Source organism: Buteo buteo, chromosome Z, assembly GCF_964188355.1.
Source record: "Buteo buteo chromosome Z, bButBut1.hap1.1, whole genome shotgun sequence".
NCBI classification, from domain to species: domain Eukaryota; kingdom Metazoa; phylum Chordata; class Aves; order Accipitriformes; family Accipitridae; genus Buteo; species Buteo buteo.
In genome coordinates this window covers 15,277,068-15,299,384 of record NC_134204.1, presented here as the reverse complement: position 1 = coordinate 15,299,384, position 22,317 = coordinate 15,277,068, and the positions used below count along the sequence as shown (strand labels likewise).

Sequence of the window (22,317 nt, the reverse complement as noted above, 5' to 3'; positions counted from 1 at the left end):
GACAAAGAACATTTTTTACTCTCTCTAGTACAGTACATACTCTTTAGCAGTCTTGTGGAGACAGAGAGCATGAAACTATGGTAAGTACAGAGCTCTATTAATTTACTTTTTATTACATGGAAGTATAAGATTTAGTACTAAAACTGCAGTGGATGTGACTGTAAAACTTTAAATGTATTTCTAATAGTTTTCAATTCAGTTCCTTGCAACTGACTTCCTGCTTTTGAGGGTACGAAGAAACTTTTTAGTTTTTTTAGCTCCTTCATCATGTGAACTGGTTTGTGCCTTACTGATTCTGGCATTCAAAATTAAGGAAGAGAAAACAGCTTCTTTCAAGGCTAAGCTGACAAATTAGTTTGTGTATCTAGAGGAATTCTGCAGTCAAGCGTCAATGAGACACCAAGCAAGAAATGGGAGTAGGTCAAGCATTTTAATTAGATTTCCAGAAAGGAATTGCAGTATCTTATTTTGATTCAGAAGTACTTTGTAACTAAAAAAAAGGGGGGGAAAAAACCACTCAAGATTTATGCATTTATATGTAAATCTTCAGTATAGTTGGGGCTTATTTACTAAACTCTAGAATTTGTTTCCTTAAAAAGACAGTTTCTTTAAAATTCCAAACTCTATATATGCATCTGGTTTGATAAGTATTTTATTAATAAACCAAATCAATAATTTCAAAAGAAGTGATTTCACAGACAAATGTTGAGAAGCATGAAATCTGAATAGCTTTTCAGGCCATCTTTGCTCTGCAAAATAGTTCAGAACTCCTGGAGTAGCTTGTATACTTTCATCATGGTATATGTGCCCAAATAAAGCAATCTTTCCCTGAAGGTAGTATTACTAAAGAGGTATTCTTTATTTGAAGCTGTCAATCTTATATCAAGAGAATAAAGGTATCTCATGAAACTTATAGAGGGACCTAAGCTATAGAATTCAGTATGCTTATGGGGAAAAAGGTCTGACTTTGCCCATTGCAAGTAGCACTTGAAAAATGGCAATGTGAAATACGGTTGAATGCAGAATACAGTTCACATTTTACAATGTTTCACAAAGTTCAGAGGGTTTTAGTTGAGTTTGTCTCTGTTTTACACAACGATCAAATTCTTCCTAAATCTGAAGCAATGGCCTCAAAGTGTTTACATAAGTAATATTTTTTTATATTTAAAATATAAAACAGATATTTCTTTCTCTATTTATTTCTATTGTAATTAATCCCACTCTGTAGAATCAAGTACTAAAGGGCAAAATACTATGTTTGTTTATGCCAATAATTCAGCTCAAGTCATTTGACTTACTCTGGATTTACATATGGATAAATGGGATCTGAATAGGGCCAATGGTTCTACCAAGCTAGCATCTCGCTGTGCTGTTGCCTGCTGATTTCTGTTTGCTGTAGAGATGCTTTAACTTGAGCTAGTTATTCAAGAGCCCAAATATACATAGGGCCTTTGTATTTGCAAAACCCTACATTAAAATTTGCAAGGCAAACGCACAGTTACTCTTCTGGCATGATTCAAATATCTAGCTGCTTTCACAAAAGGGTTTGTTTGGAAACAGTATGTAAATATGCAAATAAGTTGAACACAGGGCTTCGGCTGTTGCCAAATGCAGCTTGAAAATAAGCAACAATTAACAGTTTCACTTTTTTGTTTAAATCTTTTCAAAGCTCCAGGTTGTTTTCTCTAATCCAAATATGAATGACAATTCAAAGTAATGCAAACCATGAATTCATATGCTTACTATATTTCCTTGACAATGTTATATAGCACTATGGGGAAAAAAGTGCTTTCATCTTTGCATCACAGGCAACCCAGAAGCCTCACCAAGGAAGCAGGTCACATTCTTTGGTCTTTGCTTTGATGCTGTATGGGGCAAAATTAATATTATAGCAATATGAGAAGACAGGAAAAAAAATTAGGAGGAGAGCAAACCAAGTAACTGAAGAAGGTGATGTGAGGTGTAATGTAGGAAAGTTTGTTTTCTGGCAGTTTTACCGTAGACAGAGGTTAGAGTGGTTGGGAAGACAAACTTATTCCTACAAAAAAAGCCAATGAACCTTTTGAACATAAGAGTGGGCATAATCTGGCTGAGGCTGGCTCCAGTTTTAGTGCATACAGGAAGAGTTGAAAGGGCCAGAGGTAAGTCTGTAGAATCCAGAGATGCAAAGGAGGACTAAAACAGAGAATTCACTATTTCATTTCTGACCATCATAATGGAGCCAAGTTTAAAACAAAACACTTAGACATAATACCAGATGAAAAAACTACTAGATCTACAATAATAGCTGCTGGCAAGTGTAGCTTCATGTGATATTGAAGCTGATGAACATGAAGGAAAATGGTTGCATTTTCCTTTGACTTCAAGCCAAGCCAAGCTGTGTTGATTTCTGACCTAGAGAAACAGCCCTTAACATGCCTGTCTTCTTGCAGTGATACTGGTGATTCTCAGGTATACTATAAGAAGCAAAAGAACTTTTGAGACAAGAATTCAGATAAATCTTCTGAGGCAGATATGCAACCAAGGAATTTGGTTGATCTATTTGGATCTACTATTTGGTTTTTTTTAAAAAAAGGTGGGGGGGGGAGAAGAAAGAAAAGGAAAAGAAAAGGACTTAAACAAAATCTGGAAAAGCAGAGAGGACTGCTGGGATCTATTTAGCCATAACATCCTGTCCTGGTTTCAGCTGGGATAGAGTTAATTTTCTTTCTAATAGCTGGTATAGTGTTATGTTTTGGATTTAATATGAGAATAATGGTGATAACACACTGACTTTGCAGTTGTTGCTAAGTAGTGTTTGTACTAAGTCAAGGATTTTTCAGCTTCTTATGCCCAGCCAGCAAGAAGGCTGGAGGGGCACTAGAAGTTAGGAGGGGACACAGCCAGGACAGCTGACCCAAACTGGCCAAAGGGATATTCCATACCATGTGACATTATGCCCAGTATATAAAATGGGGGGAGTTCACTGGGGGGAACAGATTGTTGCTCAGGAACTAACTGGGCATTGGTTGGCAAGTGGTAAGCAATTGCATTGTGCATCACTTGTTTTGTGCATTCCAATTCTTTTATTATTATTGTTGTTTTTGTTGTATTTTTATTATTGTTATCATTATTATTTTCTTCATTTCTGTCCTATGAAACTATTATTATCTTCACCCACAAGTTTTACTTTTTTTCCCCCAATTCTGTCCCCCACTCCACTGGTGGGGGTGAGGGCTGAGCAAGTGGCTGCATAGTGCTTACTTGCTGACTGGGGTTGAATCCTGTCACATCCAGATGGAGCTAGAACAGCAGTTAAAAGTGAGGTACAGCACATTTTCCAGGTGTCTCAGTTTGGAAGGCATTCACGTTGCCTCATCAGTGTTACTATCTTTGCATCTGAGTTGTGACAAACTCTGTCACTCACCTCATATGACTATAAACAAAAAGTCTCCATGCAGGCACTTCCTGGAGAACAGCTATTGTACCATAACTTGCCATGAAATAACTCAGTGAGGGCTCAGTGCTGTAGTTCTGTAGCATTCATCTTGGAAAGGGTTTTGTGTTCTTCCAGGATAGTGAAAATACATTAATTCTTTGGGACCAAATTTTTCTCACACAAAAAATACGGCTACTTAGTGAAGGGGTCTACTTTAATGGATAGTCAGAAAAAGCTTCTTCCTATTCACAAGTAGTTACATTGTACATTATGTAGCAATTCTGGGAACTGACACTGAAGCCCATACTCCTAGCTGCTAGGAAGGGACTCACAGCCCTCTCCATCTGTTCTTTAACTGAAGAATTGCTTCCTTGGGCTATTCTTTTGAAAGAGGGGACCTAAGCATGCACAGCCAAAAGTGGAATAAGGCACTTATCCTTAGACAGGATTCAGGTATATGAAGTGACAGAGAGGAATGAGAAATCTATTAAGGGTTAATCTCAGAGCTAGGATGTTCGTTTCTTGATATGCTTGCTAAGATTGTCTGCTGTGATATTTTTGTGCACTATGTAACTATTAGCATTTTGAATGTTTCCTTTGTCAACCAAGTCTGTTATTCTATCCTGAAAGGTGCCTCCTTCAGCACCTATGTCTATCATTTATGCACCTAGGCTCACCATTTGGGAAGAATTTTCAAAGTTAATATTTATCTGCCACCTAATTCTGCATGCCTCAAGGGAATGTCCATACTGCACAATGCAAAGCTATTCAGAGGTACCCAAGGAGTTATACCAGATCAAAATCTCCTTAAACTGGAAATATAACCTTAACCAGGACTTGGGCCAACAGGTTCATGAAACATGAGGAATGGAGAAATGCCTCTAAAGAGGAGAGGTTTCTACATCTAGCACAGTGTGGACAAGCATATTAGCCTTCAGTGAGAACATGCTTTTTCTTAAAAACTTTCCCAGTACTAACTCACTTGCCCAAGTTAGGTGGCCCAGCTGAGATGCTGGTTTCTAAGAATCATTCTTTGTCTTTCTGCTTGTATTGTAGGCAAGGCCTAGAGTGAAAAAAAATCCATTATAAGATAGGGAGCAAAGGGTTTGGATACCTCCATGAGGAGCAGCATAAATCTTTGTATGTTTAAGAATACAGTGTCTAGTGTAGCCCATGTTCTGCAATGAACCTAATTAGATTTTAAAATCATAGCATTTCATCAGTATGCCATTCCCCATTTAAAAGGGCTTCTGCCTCATTCCATCAGGTTCACAAATAAGGCAATCTTCTCTGTCTCATCAGATTTAGCAGGCCCATTTGCAAAGGACTGCTGCATTACCTTCATACCAATGGTTCAATGGTTCAGTGACCAAAGCAGACATGTTGGAAAGACGTATCTCTGGTCCAGTCATAAAAAAACACCTAAGCAGTGTTTGCAGCAGTGCATTGAAACTAAGTCTACCCAATTCTAAGCGAGTGCTGTAATTACTAAGCTAGAGAGATGCTTAACCTTTCTCTGAACTGAAGAATCCTCACATCTTTCACGCAAAACAAATCACCATCAAAACACAAATGGGAAGTTCTACCATCAACCATAAATCAGCTTTGGTCTGGTGCTTAGGGAACTCTCAGGAGAGCTGTGGGTTTCAAACACCTTGGGCCCTGTTTTCTGAAAACTACATACAAATAAATGAAAGCAAAAGGCAGCTGACAATTTTTAAAAAGAAGGGACTCCATTTCTCCATGCACAGGGATGCCTCTAATTCTCTGCTGGCATGGGCAAAAGCAGGCACATGAGGGATATAAGGCCGTCATAATACATTTTAAGATCATTATTTCACCAGACCAAAAAAAAAAAAAAAAAAAGTCCTTGTCTTTCAATGTAATATGTTACAGCCAACTTTTGTGTCTCAATGGAGTCCTACTGATTCTGCACAGGAACACATGATAGTTGATTACATGACAGGCTGAAGGCCTAACCACACTCAGAAGGACCAGTCTCACAAGGAACCCTGGGTGAAGAGACCTCTACCTTCCTGCAAAGATCACTGAGGTCACTGGACCTCAGATAGCCACAGAAGACCAGCAGGTCCAGGTGTCTTGCATAACTGGGAACACAGCAGATTTTGAAATTAATTTGTGCAAAACACTACTCGCAGGGCTAAGACTAACAAAATGTTCAGAATACTCTTTGTGAGACAGACACAGTTTTCTGTTTGTCAGGCCCAAGTGGAGCATAAGAAGTAGAGAAACACTGAGGGAGAGAAAATTTTTCCTGATATTTAGGCTACTTTCAAAAACATTGTAAATGGACAACTGTCCCAATGAAATAAAAAAAAAATGCTCTTCTGCTCACTGTATAAGACACCAGGGAAAATATTGTAATGGTAAAACTACTCAAGCAGTGCAACAGTAGTGGATTGTCTACAGTACTAAATGACAGTTATGCTCTATGCACACATAATGCCCAGTGATGTTTCTGTATTGGCACAGAGGACAAAAGTGCACTCAGAACATCCCAAACTCTAGCATCCTAGTTATCCTACAGTGTCTTGCTGCCAACTTGAGAGCCCCATGACATTATTGCAACATATTAACGAGAGCCCCATGACATCACTAAGGAAAACTATTGGCAAACCAGGACTTGCTACATCCAGCCATGTCTGAGCTCAGCCCATTGACACTGAAATCAGGCAATGTCTTGGTCTATTTAAGAGGAGTGGAATGAACTCCAACCTTCCCCACCACTGTACTTTGCAACTTGAACAAAACACATTCTTGCAGAGACCTCTTAAATTCAGAACAACAATACCTTTGCTGAACTTTCATACAACCTTCATCCCTTGGGGCTTTTCCTATTCCAGGGCGGGGGCATGGGAGTGGGGGTGGGGAGTAAAGGCTAAGATAGGAAAATTTATTAGGTATATAAATTAGACAAAGATAAATCACATTCATAAATAAATGTAAATGTGAAGCTGATATAGAACATACCATGCTTGTTTATTTCACTCTAAGATACAAAAGTACCCCAATCTTTTTTTTTGCCACCTGAACTATAACATGAAAAATGTTGGATTTTATGTGTCAGCTTCTGCTACTCTAACAAAGAGGATTTGCACAAGTTAATGCAGGGCTCCCAGCTCTTCTTCTCCATTGCTGCCAAGCTATCTGCTTTTTTAAAAGCACCAAAGGTGTTTGAAGTAATTGGGGGGAAAAAAAAAATCCCAAAACACTTTGCTTTCAAGAAAAAGCTTCCACACCTTGGTTCCTTTCCTTGAAACTCTGTTTCGTCACCATCTGTTAAAGCTACTGCTGCTCTCTACAGTCACACTCTAAGGAAGGAATTAGCAACATTTGCTCTAATATACTTTTTCTTCTGATAAGAGACTCTCATTTGAATATTTATATTGATATGACACCTTTTTGTAGTCATTTATTCCAGACCTGTCTCACGTAAGTGTATTGTGAATGTCTCCTGATAGCTTAAGACAGATAACACAAGGATATCTACAGGTGCACTTTTTTTTTTTTTTTTTTTTGGTAAGTTGTAAGTGCAAAGTTTTAATATTTATCAGTGAGTCATCCATGCTTGAATCAACAGTCTGGGATTAAGAACCTGATGGGATTTGTGTGATCATTTCAATAAAAAGTCATATTTTTTAGCTATTTTTTCTTACAAAGACAACATTCATACTGTTTTGTATTCTCATTAAGAGAATCAAACAAACTAAAAAAAAAAAAAAGTAATTGCCCATCAGACTTCAGGACTCTTAACATGAAAAATCTGAAATGAACAGAAACAGCAGCTGCCTTCAGTAGCATCCCTCAAAGCACAAGTTGGAGTATATAGAAAATTAAGAATAGAAAAAATGCACAGAAATGTACAAAAAGAAAGCTTCACCCATGTTCTTGCACTGAAGTTGTGAAGAATGGCCCCTAAGTTGTAATGTCATCACTGAAAGGTGTGGAAAATTCATGAGAACAATTTATTACACGTTTGAATTTGGGGCACGTAAGGAATTTGCCAAATCCAATCCATAAATATTGGCCAAAAATTTTTTTAACCATTTTGGGGGGCTTACATTTTCACAGAATGAAATGGGGATTAGAGGATCTTGTGCAACTTGGATTTACAGCCATGGCTGGGTGTTCCTTTCACTTCTGCTGACACATCTCTAACAGCTTGTCTTCCCCTTAGTCACTTGTGTAACAAAGTTTTGGAGAAGTGTCACAACCTCTACAATACCATGACCCTTCTCTAAACCTCTGAGGGCATCTGCATTTTGATCCTGAAGATAAGTCACAGGGAGATTGGTTTTCTTATTCTCCTTAGAGAAGGAAAAATGTTTGGAAATCATGTCCCCAGGCTCACACTCATTTCTTTTGTACAAAGCCTCTCAAAACAACAGTTTAGCCACAACCATTGATCTGCTCCATCTCTTAGTAATTTTTAAAACTATTTTCCAAATCCTTTTGATAATCTTTTTTATCCCTTAAAGTGTTTACAGCCCCTGCAGTTTATCCTGAAATGGTCCAGTCCCTATGACTGGTCCCACGTTATCCTTTTTTGGACCTCAGACTCTAATTCATTCATTATTCCACAACTAGGTTTCCATTGATCTGAATGTTTTCCTTACATGACATGAGTTTTCCACCAAATCTCTTTTCCTCAGCCTCCAAGAGCAGCTGTTAGGGCTCAGATTTATGCAGTAGCCCACAAGAATGAACAGTCAATATATGGACCTCCTTTAGCCAACCACTGGTGCCTTTCTGCTTCCTGCTGCTCTCATCCCCACCATAGTCTGTAGCTGTCCTATCCTCCACAATAAAAGTATCCTGTGCAACTGATGATCTACCCAATGGCCCATCCTCTAATGGATGCCTAGCAGACTGGCCTTACCTTTCAATCTAGCCAGTGCTCAGCAACAAATTTTGCAGTGTAGACCTGCACAACAACAAAATGGAAAATTTTATTTTCCCTGTACACTTTAGCCCTTGGAGCAGAAAGGCTGGTACATGCTGCCTCCTTATCTTTATGGCCTGTAGCCTCTGTGAGGAGACAGGAAAACTGAAAGAGACCCAGATGAATTTCCCCCTTTCATTCCCACATACTCTGTAGACAGCAGATTCAAGTGTCTGCAAATAACAGACCTGATAAGCAACCAAATTTGCCTGACTAAAGTTAAGAAAGCAGCCATAACAACTGCGCTTCTAAGGCAGCAGGCAGGCACTGAGCAGACATAACAGCAACAACCCAATTCATTGTGCTCACAGTAGGTAATCAGGGAACTAGGACACATGATAGACAAGAAGCTGAGAGAACTGGGTCTCTTCAGCCTGGAGATAAGAATACAAAGCAGAAACTTTTGCTGTTTTCATATATCTAATGGGAGGGTGTCAGACTCATCTCAGAGATGCACAAGGATAGAATGAGAGGCAATGGAAACAAGAAGCATTTGGAAGCAAGATGCAAAAAAGGAAAATGCCAATTAATTTCTTCCCCCACCTCCTTTTTTTTTCCTTTTTCATTTAAGTGAGGAAAACCATATGCTGGGACTAGAGGGGCTGCAGATTCTTCATCCTTGCATTTAGCCAAAACCCAACTGAAGAATGCTCTGATCAATCTGAGGACTTTGTCCCTGCTCTGAGCAAACAGTTGGACCACATGACTTCCAGAGCTCCCTCCTCCCTACCTAAATTAATGATGTGAGGCTATGATTTGTGACGGGAGTGGCTCCTCCATTAGAGGTCACTGTTGTGCAAGCACCCGGGAACGACACCACAGGAAAAATATGAACACAGTAATTTTACAGGGAATGTGCTGCATGAATTAGGGTTCCCTTCTGCTCAATAGCTGCAAGGTGAGATCCATCTGGCTGCCGGGACGGTGTATGATGGAAGAGGGGACACATGGCCCATTCATCTCTCGTTTCCCAAGTAGCACATTCCAAGTATGGGATAAAAAAGGGGAAAAGTGAGGTTAGCAGAAGAGAGGGGCATCTTGGAAAAAGACAGGCGAGTAGGGCAGGACGGAGGAAGTATTCTTTTTGAAAGAAGAAACTCTGAGTGTACCAACAAGACTTCAGAATATGGGGTTTGTGTACACTCTCTGCATAAGCTGACTTTACCAGAAGGACTCTCAGCAGATGGAAAACTGATCCTGGTTTTCTGCTGTCATTGTCAGAGGCACAGATGAATGCATTCTTATTTTACATAACTTTCACTTTGTTTTGTTTATGGGTTTATATCACAGGTTAACCAGTCAATTTAAAGCCAGCAGGTTTAGTGACCAACCTGCTATCACCTGCTAAGGATCAGGGATCAGAATTCTCTGATAGTCAAAATAAACTTTTTTAAAAGTCTAAAGGATCAGACTATGGAAAGGATGTCAGGCATTATGCAAATCCTAGGCAGAAGTGCTTAGGAAAACTTTCATTGAAAAATTCTTTTTAAAGATGTTTCGATTAAACGGTGTTTTCATTTTTAAACTTTATCGACTTCCATTAAAACTCCCATGGGAACATTTCTGAAGTTATTTTGTGTTTTGAAAGCTTTATGCTGTGGGAGCATGCTCTTTGTTGTTATTTAGGCCACATCATTGTCTTTGATACTGATGTCAGCAATTGTACTAAATTAAGAAATCAATATAAAGGGCTGCATTTATTTTTAATTAAACATTAATATTCTGGATTGAACATTTTCCCAGATGTCTGATTTCATGTCTGACAATCCTTGAAAATGTGCTGCTGACACGAGGAAATTCACACTAGAGAATGTGAGATTGCTTACATGAGAGCAATTATGAGTTTTGAGCAGTTCTGTGACTGGCCAGATAGTCCAGGAAGAAAAGTATACAAAATAACAGAAGGTTTATATGGGACACCTAGCAGTACTGCACTGGGTGGGAGATGGGAACAATAAGGATTCTGCTTACGTGTAGCATACAAACTTCACTATGTTTGTATTATTTTGCTTGTTCCTGTCTAACCAACCAAGCTGTCCTGAAGCTACACTCGAAGGATGTGTTCCTACCTTCCTTTTACTCCACTACAACAGTAGTTTAGGGACTTCTCACCCAAGCAGTTACTCTAATCCTGTGTTTCTTTGTATTGCTGATATGAATTCTGTGTCCTGTAACCTCAGCCAGTGAAATGATCTGGATTGAAAAGCACCTCTCCACCCATGCCCCAGTCCCTTTCCTTTTCTCTCATTTTCTTTCCTTTCCTTGAATATTTTTAATCTGTATTTTTTTCAGTGACATGTGACACAGAACAGTCTTCAACTTCCATAGCGGCAAACCTGAGGGGACGTGGGTGAGGCACCTTTACAAACCACAGTGAAAAACAGTAGAGGTCATTATGCAGGCTTCTAGCCTTCTGGGGAAAGAGTTTAAAAGTGCAATTGTTAAGTATCCCATGCCCCACATCAACACTGAGAATGTAGTACTTCCTCAGAAGGTACATCTGAACAGTATGGTGGCTGAACACCATGACAGCATAGGCTTATTCTTTTTGTTGTGAATTTTCCACTGATGTGGTTAAACTGTTGACTTACAGGAGGAGTTGCAGAAACGGTTCATAGGATGTGTGGCAAACGGATGAACGATGATTTGTAAATAAGTAGAATGAGTCTGCAGCAAGAAAGAATGCATGCCAGGCCTACACAGGGGATTCCTAAAGTCTGTTTGCACAGTGGCAGTAGCTGGACACAAAATGCGTTCTTGTCTTCCTTTTCCCACACTTCTGTCATATATCTTCCCTTCCACAACCCAGACCATTATTCTACATCCTTATCCTCCTACCTGATACTACACACTAACTGGGATCCCAGTCTGTTCCCTACCTCCTTACAACACAGCTTTAGGTCTACAAAAAAGAACCCTAACTGCATCCTGTCACAGAGACCTGTTTCACTCTGCTTTGGCCACTGCTCAGAGTCTGCAGTGACTGAACTCATGGAACAGACTGTGGAACAGGGAGCTGGTAGTCCAGCTGCAGAGTCCAGCAAGCTATAGCTGATCGGCTGATGGGTAGTAACTGCCTGTGTGAAGGCTCTTTTCAGCCATGTGCTAAGAACAATATTTGCTTGCATGTAGACACTTTATCCTGCAGTTCAGGTAGGGAGGAGGTAGTGTTTCAACAAAACCAAACTGCAAGCAAAGCTGAGAGTCACTGCTATCACAGAATCACAGAACAGTCCAGGTTGGAAGGAGCCTTGAAAGATCATCTGGTCCAACTCTTAGTGCTACATCTAACATCTTTGAGCAACACTGAGCAACCTGCAAGGTGTCCCTGCCCATGGCAGGAGGGTTGGAACTAGATGATCTTTAAGGTCCCTTCCAACCCAAACCATTCTATTATTCTATGATCTCATTTTGAAGTAGTTTACAAACTGCTAATAGTACATGTCACTTTCCATCAACTGCTCTGTATGGGTTTGCACTGCTTATAAACCCTGAGAAGCTGCCTGGCAGAAAAAGACCTGGGGGTGCTGGTTGACAGCCAGCTGAATAGGAGCCAGCAGTTTGTGCCCAGGTGGCCAAGAAGGCCAACGGCATCCTGGCCTGTATCAGAAATGGTGTGGCCAGCAGGAGCAGGGAGGTGATTGTTCCCCTGTACTCGGCACTGGCGAGGCTGCACCTCGAGTCCTGTGTTCAGTTTTGGGCCCCTCACTGCAGGAAAGACATGGAGGTGCTGGAGCGTGTCCAGAGAAGGGCAATGAAGCTGATGAAGGGTCTAGAGAACAAGACTTATGAGGAGCAGCTGAGGGAACTGAGGCTGTTTAGTCTGGAGAAAAGGAGGCTGAGGGGAGACCTTATCGCTCTCTACAACTGCCTGAAGGGGGGTTGTAGCGAGATGGGTACTGGTCTCTTCTATGAAGTAACTAGTAATAGGCTGAGAGGAAATGGCCTCAAGTTATGCCAGTGGAGATTTAGGTTGGATATCAGAAAAAATTTCTTTACTGAAAGGGTTGTCAGGCATTGGACCAGGCTGCCCAGGGAAGTGGTGGAATCACAGTCCGTGGAGGTATTCAAAAAGCGCGTAGACAAGGCATTTCAGGGCATGGTTTAGCGGGCATGGTTGATGTTTGGACAAGATGATCTTAAAGGTCTTTCCCAACCTAAACGATTCTATGATTCTATGAATAGAGAATCTATAGAGAGGTCATTAAATGCTACTAAAGGACAAAATCCATGAAAGTGCTTAGCACCTTTACTTTTCCGGCCTTTGCAAATCAGCTGGATCTACCAGAGTCAGCAGTATTTTTCAAGAAATTTCCCAATGCAAAGGCCAAGAGATAGACAAAAATATCTGATGCTGGATTAACTGTAATTGAAATTGTGAAGCCTTGCTAAAATTAGTTCCTGTTGTGTGCATTTCTCATCTGTTGAAGTTTGCCGTTAAAAGATTCAGGATGTAATAGACATTTTTTGTAAATATTCCCAGGTGCCAAGTACTACATTAGTTACAAAAAACAACAACAACAAAAAGACATTACAGAATGATATCAGAGATCAGTGTTACATTGTGTCTTACTGAGGTGAACATAGTGTTTGTGAGCTCTACAGTGTAGTACCTTGTTGGACACTTCTTGTGTTATTCCTGGCACAAAAGCAGAAGAAGAGGAGCTCGAGCCTGGAAAGAAGAGTTTTCCTTCCTTATCCAGCTCTTCTGTGAGTCAACAGGACTTGCATGAGAAAGTAATCATCTATTTGCTGAAACCTGTTGATGATACACAGACAAAAATATACACTCTTTAGCTGTGTAACTGTCTGAGAAAACTGATTTGACAAAATAAGCCAAGAAGGTTTTGTTGCAACATAAATAAAATTTCTACTACATAAATAAGGCTAAACTGTAAAGCACTAATTTTTTATTTTTTTTTAACTTGGCCTTTCCCCTTTCATGTTTTAGAATATAGAAATACTTGTAATACAGCATATATGGTAACTAAAAAGTTAAAATTTGGGACCACAAGAAGAGACTCTAGAATTATTAGCTGCAGTTATACTAAATAATACTAATCATCCCAGAAGAACTGTGAAAGGGTGTAGAGGCCAAATGGTGAAAGATTCATGGCAACTGAGAATTTAACTTGAGCCTTCATTTTCTCTGTTTCAGATGTTTTCAAATTTGGCCCTACTTGTGACAGATACTTTCTTGAGAGTACATAAAGTACAGAAAGATGTCAACTGCATGTCATTAAAGCTCTTTTTTTGTCTTAACATTATCAGGGATTTCTTGACTTACCAAAATTGACCATGAGAATCCATTTTTGAAATTTTTTTTCTTTTTTTTTTAAGCAAACATCTATTTAAAGCAAAAGCAGCCTGACAACCTCTGGTATGATTTGAGCAATAGCTGCCAAACATAGGTCTGATCTTCCACTTTTTAAAAGGAAAACACTGAGGAGCTGTTGGTTAGAAATCACATGAAATTAACAGAGCCTAAATTGCTCTCATTGAAACCTTTTCTTCAGAGGTTTAAGGAGGAGATTTTGAAGGGTAAAGTCCCTTTGCTCCCCACTTCCCAGAGAAAGCTCATGATAACTGAGCTAGGTGAGAGCTGAAAAGGCTCAGACATCAGCTGTGAGACCTCTGTGCCCCCATAAGCTAGTGCAGAAGGGCAAACAGTGAGAGCATGGCCTTGCCTGGAGCTGGGATTCTTTTTAGGAAACATGGGTTTCTGTCTTGCTTCTCTGCACTAAAAGTAGATGAGACTTGAAGAGCTGATGGGTTTTTAACACACGAGGGGCCAGGAGATGAAGTTGTTAAGTTTGAGTGCGAAATCATGGAGTGTCCAGAGTTCCCTCTCTCCCTCCCACAGGGTTTGCACAACTCCTGGCGAAGTATTTGCACATTATTGCACATTTGTTTGCCTCCCAGGCAGTGGCAGGGAAGGACATGTTGAGGAGAAAGGGAAGTCAGGGGTGTTTTGCTGAAGCTGTCTGTTCCTCTTGCTTTTCCACTTCCTCTTCTTCCTGGTATCAGCAGCTGGGGGGCATGCTGAGGGGGAAGCTAGGCCAGTGGATAATCCCCTGCCCAACCGTTTACACGAGGGTATACAGGGAGGAAACTGAAGTGACTTCTTCCTTGAGAAGGTTGTTTCCTCCCTCTCTTCCCACACAATCTCCCCTTCCCCCAATGCAGGGTCTCTCTCTTCTCCCTCCCCCTGGGTGCCACAACGCTGCTGACAGCAGCTGCCAAGATGGCCGCCCCCAGGCTCTCAGGCTGAGCCCCAGCAGGGAGGCACAGAGCTAGTCATGGCGGGGGAAGGCACGGCACAGGCACGGCCAATACTGAGGGGCAAGAGGGAGGGGGCCCGAGGAAGCACAGCATTATGAGGGCAGGCAAAAGGCTGCCCACCCTCTACAGCTGCCAGCGCTCCTTTCCCCACACAAACTGCTTATGCCCAGCTCCCATTAGCCCTGCTGTCCTCCTCCGTCTTCTCTCTCACCCCAATCTCTACTGATTTCCCCTCATACGCAGCTTCTAGCAACTTCCCAGGCAGCCTGCTTGCTTGCTTCCTTCCTTGCTTGCTTGCTTGCCTGCCTGCCTGCCTGCCCACCTTACCAAGATGGCCACCACATCCCCTCCACGTCCCCCTTACCTCAGGCCAGGAGTTGGTGTCTACAAAATCAGCCATTATAGCTATGCACACATCACCTGCAACTTAGCTCATTAAATCACTTCATCAAGCTACCACTAGTAATCACCTTTGGCCCTCATTGAGGGCTACGCTGTGGGATGTGAGGGGTGATGGTGCTGTGGCAAGCTCTGCGAGTCCTTCCAGCTGATGCTTCATGGGTCTACGTTTGTATGCATGTGGGCTCTTGACCACCATGGTGAACTCTGCATTTTCAAGAGGGTTTTCTGGTGCCTGCAGAGGGTTTAGTGAAGGCCTGGTGTTACTGTATAGCCTGTGTTTTTTGCTGTCACACTGCTTTCAATTCCCCCTGAACTCCTCCTGCTGAACCCAGGCAGACAGAACACAGGAGCACCAACATTGGCAAGAACCACACAGCTTGCAGGGCAAAAAAAAAGCCTAATTCAAAAGCTGCTTAATCTGAGTCTCCTGCATGAGTGAGCTTTGCAGAAAAAGTGGCAGGGAAGAGCCTGTGACATGGCAGGGGGCACTGAGGGAGAGCCCAGGGGCAGAGCACAGAGTGGGGAGTGAGTGCAGGGCAGTGAAGATGAGCAATTTGGTGGAACATGACAGCTAATACCTGAACACAAGCTTTGTATTCAAAGAAGAATTGCTTAAAATCTGAGCCAACAGAGTGGTTCTAAGGTCAAATCACGAAAAAAGAAAGACTTCTGGCTTTTTGCGTGTGAGATTTTTTTACAGCAGGTGCTTTGCATCGGCTTTAGATGTCCACAGGAAGGACTGTGCTCTGGAAGGACTGATTTATTATCCCAGGGCCTACACCCAAGCAGAAAACCAGCAGCTTAACATGCACCTGACTGTGGTGCACTGGAGCACACTGGGCTTTCCTTCATAACAGAAATACATCCTTGGCAAAGCATAGTCGGGGTAAGGAGACTGTCAGCATCATTTGACTTCTTTCTTGAATTTGCCAATTCTGCCTTTCTCTAGTATAGAAAAATATAAATAGTGGAAACAGATTTCTGCACTCCTTGTTCAAGTAAATACAAATATAGTAACACTAGCCAATGGTTGTAAGATTATAGGGATTGAATTATGACAATTTAAAAGAGCCACAGCACTGACTTGAGGAGCTTTCAGGGAATCCTGTGTGTCAGCTGTCCACAAATAGTATCTGGAAAGCCCAGTTGTTCCTATATGCATGACAGTGCATGTGGACACCAGAGAATGCTGCTAATTTGCTCATGAGAACATCAAACTTCTGTCAGAAATACTAAAACCACCTTCAAATGGCAACCCAATGGAAATGCAACAGCACATTTTTCAGGAAGTCTCACCCCATCTGCAGACACAAAGATAACATACACTGACACTACAAGAAACGTTTGTTCCCATAGTGTGCTGTAGCAGGCAGAAGGTCCTGCCGGTGTTCAGGAATATCAAGTTTTTACTGAAAATCAGGTACTTTCCAAAGTAATCCTGTAACAGGATTGCCACTGCAGCAGGGTGGCACTTTTCCCCAGACCTCCTGACTCTGGGGAGTGGCACAGCATTGCCAAGCAGGACTGCTAACTCTTTGCCTTGCCCTCAGACTAAGCTCACATACTTGAAATGTTATCCCCCAGGAGCAGCATGAAACCACATAGACTGTAACTCTCTCAGTACAACTATGTACAAGAGATTATCAATGGAGAAACACGTCATTTCTGCTGCTGCTCCTAGTCTGCCACTAGGAGGCAAAAGCCCCATGAGAGTGAAGAGGAGGCAAGAAAAGAGGTTTCAGTGAAAAACTGGGCTAACATTGACTTTCTCTAGCTGAGCACTCTGCTTATTTGCATGTGTCATACACTACAGATATACAGAGCAACACTATTCTGACTTAGAAAAGAGATTGTCAAACTTGCTTTAGTGATATTAATGCACCTGTCCAAAGGTCTCCCATGTACCTTTTTTTCCCTATACATACATGGTTTAAGGGTTAGCTGCCCCAGCCAATCATTTCTGTCTTTTTCTTCTCCCACCCTCACTCACCACTAATTCTGTTATGCTGTCTCCCCTGTTTGGGATCATTTAATAGACTAAGATCAGTGAAATGAAGCAGGTTAAAAACACCATGGAAAGAAAAAAAGATATTTTTATTTTGTTTCATGCCACTTCAGTTTACACCACCTCCAAAAATGCTACTGACACAGCTGCAGGGGTAACAAGATCCCAACTATGATATACTTTGTGAGCATTGAATTGGGAAGCCAGAGGTGTTCAGATGGGAGTGCCCAAACTTTCAAACCATTTCAGAGCACAGGACAACATCAGTAGATGAAACATACCTTAAAAAGATGGCAGAGAAACTCACTGAGGCTCTTTTTCTCCCTTTTTTTCTTTTTTCTACTTCTGACAATTTTAATTCTCAAGCAGCTACTTTTCCTGGAGTTGCATGGAAACAGAAATTTGAATAAATGCTCTGATAAAAAAAAATACTTAAGGCTGCAGCCATAAAAGTTGCACACGGGAACAGTAACACATCATTGCTATGCTAGGATTTAGATGCTTGTTTTGGTCTACACAGAGTCTAGAATGGCATGCTTATACAGGAGAAGACATTATCATTATTGATATTCTTGTATTGCTTGAATATAATCTTGTGATTTTGTTGCTGCTGCTGTTGTTTTTATGAAAAATAAAAAAGGCAAAATATCTATATGCTGCTTTTAGGCTTGCGGGTCCTGTTCCTTAAAATATTAATTCCTTCAGATTCTTTATTCACCTAATAATAGCTAATTCCCCCAAATCACAGAAATAAGTGGGAAAAAACAGAGAAGGTCCAGGAAGGTGTTGCACCTGCAAGTGTAAAATGAAGCATATGGTAGACATTGCAGATGGGCAACTTTCAGAGCAGTTTCACTCCATAAATGGTTATTTTCATTGTGTTTGTTGCAATCTATATTCTCAGCAGCATTCTATCAGTTAGGGTTGTATTTATTTCTGTGTATTGGATGAAAGAGAAGATGACAGGAACTGCCTAATATTCAGAGTTGCAAAGATGAGCTCGCTCTTTGATCATTGCATGATTTGTCTAGCACTGATACTATGTGCAAACCCTTGCAGGGGTGTTTACCCATGCAAAATGACTATATTGCTACAGTTAGCACCTTAAAACAGTCATGAAGACTGCCAGCTAGAAAGAAACAGTCACAAAGTCTAATCTGCCTTAATCTTAATAATAAATGCTTCATTATCTGTGATGATTGTTTATTTTCACAAATAAATGTGATTCTTAAAATAAAATACAGTGTTTATGAGAATTAATAGAATAAAGAAATGCATTTCTCCCACTAAGAAAAAATGACATTGTGTTATGTAACAAAAAAGAGTTATCACTGTCAAGTGGCAAAAAAAAAAGCATGTGGCAGTGTTTTTAACTCAAATAAGCTCCATCCAGCATTCTAATAAGCTTCTGAACTAGGTGAGATAGGAATTCTTGTAAAATTAAGCTGGAAATATCAAGCACTTCCAGTGCTTTATTTTGACAGCCAAAAATATTTTGAAAAATACTAAGAAAGTTGTGTGGAGGAGAAGTGATAGACAATGAGGAAGAGTCAAACAACCTTATTTGAAGCTCAAAGACAATTTTTCTCCTGCAATCTCATCCTTGTGCAGAGCTGCAGCAACTTCCCTGAGCTCTATTTAGTAGAGGGTTCCACCTTCGTGGTTTGGGTTTACCTTCAGCACAAACATAAGTTTAGTATTTCATGTGAAGCTTACTTCTCAATATCATTTTTCCTATCAATAATGAATTCATAGGCAGAAGGGCAGACGAAATGTATGATCATAGTTTTTTAAAAAAATACCTCCATACAGCAAAAGCTTTAAAAAAGTGGCCAGCAGAATCTCTTGAGATCCTACTGGCAAAGGTGGGAGCAAGAAAACACGTTAACTGATACCTGATGAGTGGGAATGTATACAGTGGTTCTCAATGGTAGCAGGGGACTAGACTTGATGGCTCAAGAGGTTGGACCACTCTTGTCTTTGTGCTTGTCATTACCACACATATTTCATTAGCCATTATTCTGTAGCAACTCCAGCTTGTATGCACAAATACAGCTTCACAGGACTCTGAAATATGGGGTAAATGCAATACTTTTAGGTATCACATGGTGAATACTGCTGATGGCAGCAGTCAGTCTGAACACATTTTAGTTCCCTTTCCCCCCACCATTTCTTGCCTAATATCCTGAGGAGAGCAGTTTTCTCTACTGATCATGATACTGAAACCCACAAGCAGCATTCTTATGCAAACCCTCTCTGAGAAGCAGAACTCAGCAAACAGAACAGGCTGTTAAGGTGATAGACCCGTCGATTGTCTCATTGAGGAGGCCAGTTTTTCTGCCTGTATCAAAATATTGGAGAGCTTTGGGAATCCAGGTAAATTGTTGTACATGTTTGTCTTAGAAATAAACCTGCAAAGTTCCAGGAGAAATACGATCAGTACAAGGTATTACATATAACCTCATATAACCGGAAACTTTAATTGTAGATTTTACTTACTATCAGTTGTGGAGCTGAAAAGATGCCAAGCTGATGAAAAGGACTTTTCTCTCTCAAAGTTTTGTGTTTAGTTCCCTGAATTTTAACTAAGAGCAGTCCTAATTTAAGTGATTTTTGAATTTTGAATAATAACAGAAATGGTATCACTTAAAGGCAATTATTTTCTAGTAATTCCTTTTGCATTATTTGTGGCTGGTTGGTTTATGGGTGGGATATTTTTTAATATACCATACTCTGGATTGAGATATCAGTATATGTATTTTGTCTGTAGTAGGTCATGGAAAATATTTTTCTTTCCAGTGGTGAGTCAGAATGGTAGTCAATGTCTTAAAACTGCACAAAATTTCCTTTAAATCTTGTAATTCTGGAAATAATGGTAGGAACTTTTCAGTGGCAGGAACTCAAGTTTTTCTTCCTTGAGACTTGGAGACATTACATTAGCTTTAGTGGAATAATCAGAGTCAAATCAAAGACATCCATATGGCAGTCACTGTATACACTGTATATAAATAGGTTTCTGAGGGAAGAGGGATCTGTCTGCTTCATTTCTGGGCAGACTTACTAGAAAAGTTACATTATTCTGAAAGCTGTTGATTAGTATATGAGACAAATAGTTTCAAACCCCCAAATTAATTATGAAGAGTCATGAAACTCTGTGCTTATATAAAGCCATGTTTAAAAAAATCATAATCCTTTTTCAGGAAGGATAGAAGTTCTTGGTGGAAAATTGAAGCTGCCAGGCTTCTGTTGTTGAAGACTGAATTGCCAATGGTTGATAGTTTTTCTGATTTTGACATAGACAGGTACAAAAAAGAAGCAAGAAAATAAACATGAATCTTTGTGTTGAACTTATCAGGACATAGGATGAAGAGATGACCATGCATGGATAGATGCTTTAGCCTCATGCATAGGCTGTGACAGCAATAGTCTGGGACTCAGCTGGGATATCATCTGGCTGTTCTGGTCAAGCCCTATGCCTTCACTAGTCCTGGTCTCACACTGACCCGAAGTGGATGAACTATATTGTCCTGTCATGTTCCTGCAGTATGATATAGTTGGTCTTACGACTAGGTAAAAGATGAGAAAAAGTGACAAGAGAATGCACGATGGAAAAGATACAGAATACAGCATGATCAGGCTGGGACACTGTCTTGTTTAATTTTCACAGCCTCATGTCCTCATGAATGTGCTGGTTTTGTCTTGCTGGTCTTAGAGGGATGTTTGAAACGATGCTCTCAGGCTAACATAAAGGCTGTCAGCCCCTTACTGGGGAATCCCTTATATTTCTGTTTATCCTCTCCATCCTAGAGGTCTGCCTTTCAAAAAAATCCCAGACAGCAGAATAGCCTGCCTCTTCGTTATTTAGTATCTGATAACGGCTCATTTCTCTTGTATACCAATCATTGTATTAGCAAATCTATTTGTTTGGGCAGATGCTGTCCTTCTGCCTTCTTTTCATATTTCTGCTACCTACATTCATAGTATTGCAATTTCTTAACCCCAATTTCCAAATACTGCACTCACTATTAGAGGGAGTTTTCTTTAACTAGTAATTATAACTAGACTCAGGGGGGAAGAAAACCAACTTGAAAATGATTTATCTCTTCTGGAAACAACAAAGTTGCATAATGATAATTCTGAAGTCTCTCTGTCTGGAAAAGGAAATAGTCATGCAATAATTTATCACAAATTCAGAATGGCACTAGCATCTTGTGCAAGCAGCTAAACTCCCTTAAATCCATTAACTTCAGTAGAAGTTAAATCAGGCCTTTACAAAGTTGCCAAATAATTTTCAGATCTGCATTTCTCTATAACTTTCATATGTCATTTTCCTTGCCTTTCCTGTCCAGTTCCTTTTTCTTTATATCCTGTCCATGGGTTAGAGCTCAATTCCCTTAGTAGTTATCAGCTTCTCTGGTTATTTCACTGTCACAGAATTCATGAGTATACACACTTTTCTTCTTAAAGGAATAGCTTTATAATCTTTATTTCATTACTTTCTAGCAAACTCATCAAGATCTGATTCTGTTAAAAGATTATGAGGTTTTTAAAGGCCTGGTTAGATCCCATCACTTTGGAACAGAAAGGAAAAAGTTATAGGTAAGAAGTGAAAATATGGGGGGTTTCCATTTATAAATCAGATCTGCATGTATTTTGAAGAATTGCATAATTCCTTGTGCAATCAACAGTTACATATATTTCATTTGTTTAATTAAGGATCATATGCATGCACATCTCCTATTCCTTTCATTGATCTGGTGTTGCTGTTTGAAGAAAGAGCAACCACAAAGGGAAGTTGAAGTGAAATGATCTTTTGGCTTCACCAAGACTGGAAAGTAAATAATGAGAGCATATTTATGCCAAAGCAAAACAAATGGGTTTTGATCAGGCTGCTAGTTGAGTAAATTCAGGAAGAATACAGTTGGAACCTTTGTATTTCTTGTGTTCTCATTACACTGTACTTCTATACAGAAATGTGCAGTTATATTGTAAGCAACGAAGAATTGCACTTGTTTACACTGAGGTGTAATTAAGATCTAGTTGTGGAAGAATTCTTTACTGGTGTATGTTGGTATCTGTATGAGTCTGCTGAAGGCAGTGGGAGGGTGGGAAAGCACTGCACATACAAATCTTGATGAATCCATGGTATGGGAACTAAAACCTGGGTATTGTTCTAGATTTGAGCAAACACATTTGAATAATGCAACCAACTCATATCAAAGCAAATGTCACAGTGCACATTATGTG

At 40.2% G+C, this 22,317-nt stretch overlaps 1 protein-coding gene across 4 annotated transcripts in view; it reads left to right on the top strand.

Moving 5' to 3' along the window:
• FYB1 (FYN binding protein 1) overlaps window positions 1–22,317 on the top strand; it is a 69,702-nt gene continuing 47,385 nt past the window's right edge. For 2 of the 4 annotated variants that reach the window (XM_075020199.1, XM_075020196.1), the window contains exon 1: window positions 315–416. In XM_075020199.1, the coding sequence (XP_074876300.1) occupies window positions 411–416 (6 nt within the window). In that variant the 5' untranslated portion in view covers window positions 315–410. Of the gene's footprint in view, window positions 81–314; window positions 417–19,316; window positions 19,447–22,317 lie in introns of those variants that run through there. The other 2 variants (XM_075020197.1, XM_075020198.1) reach the window with 2 other exon arrangements.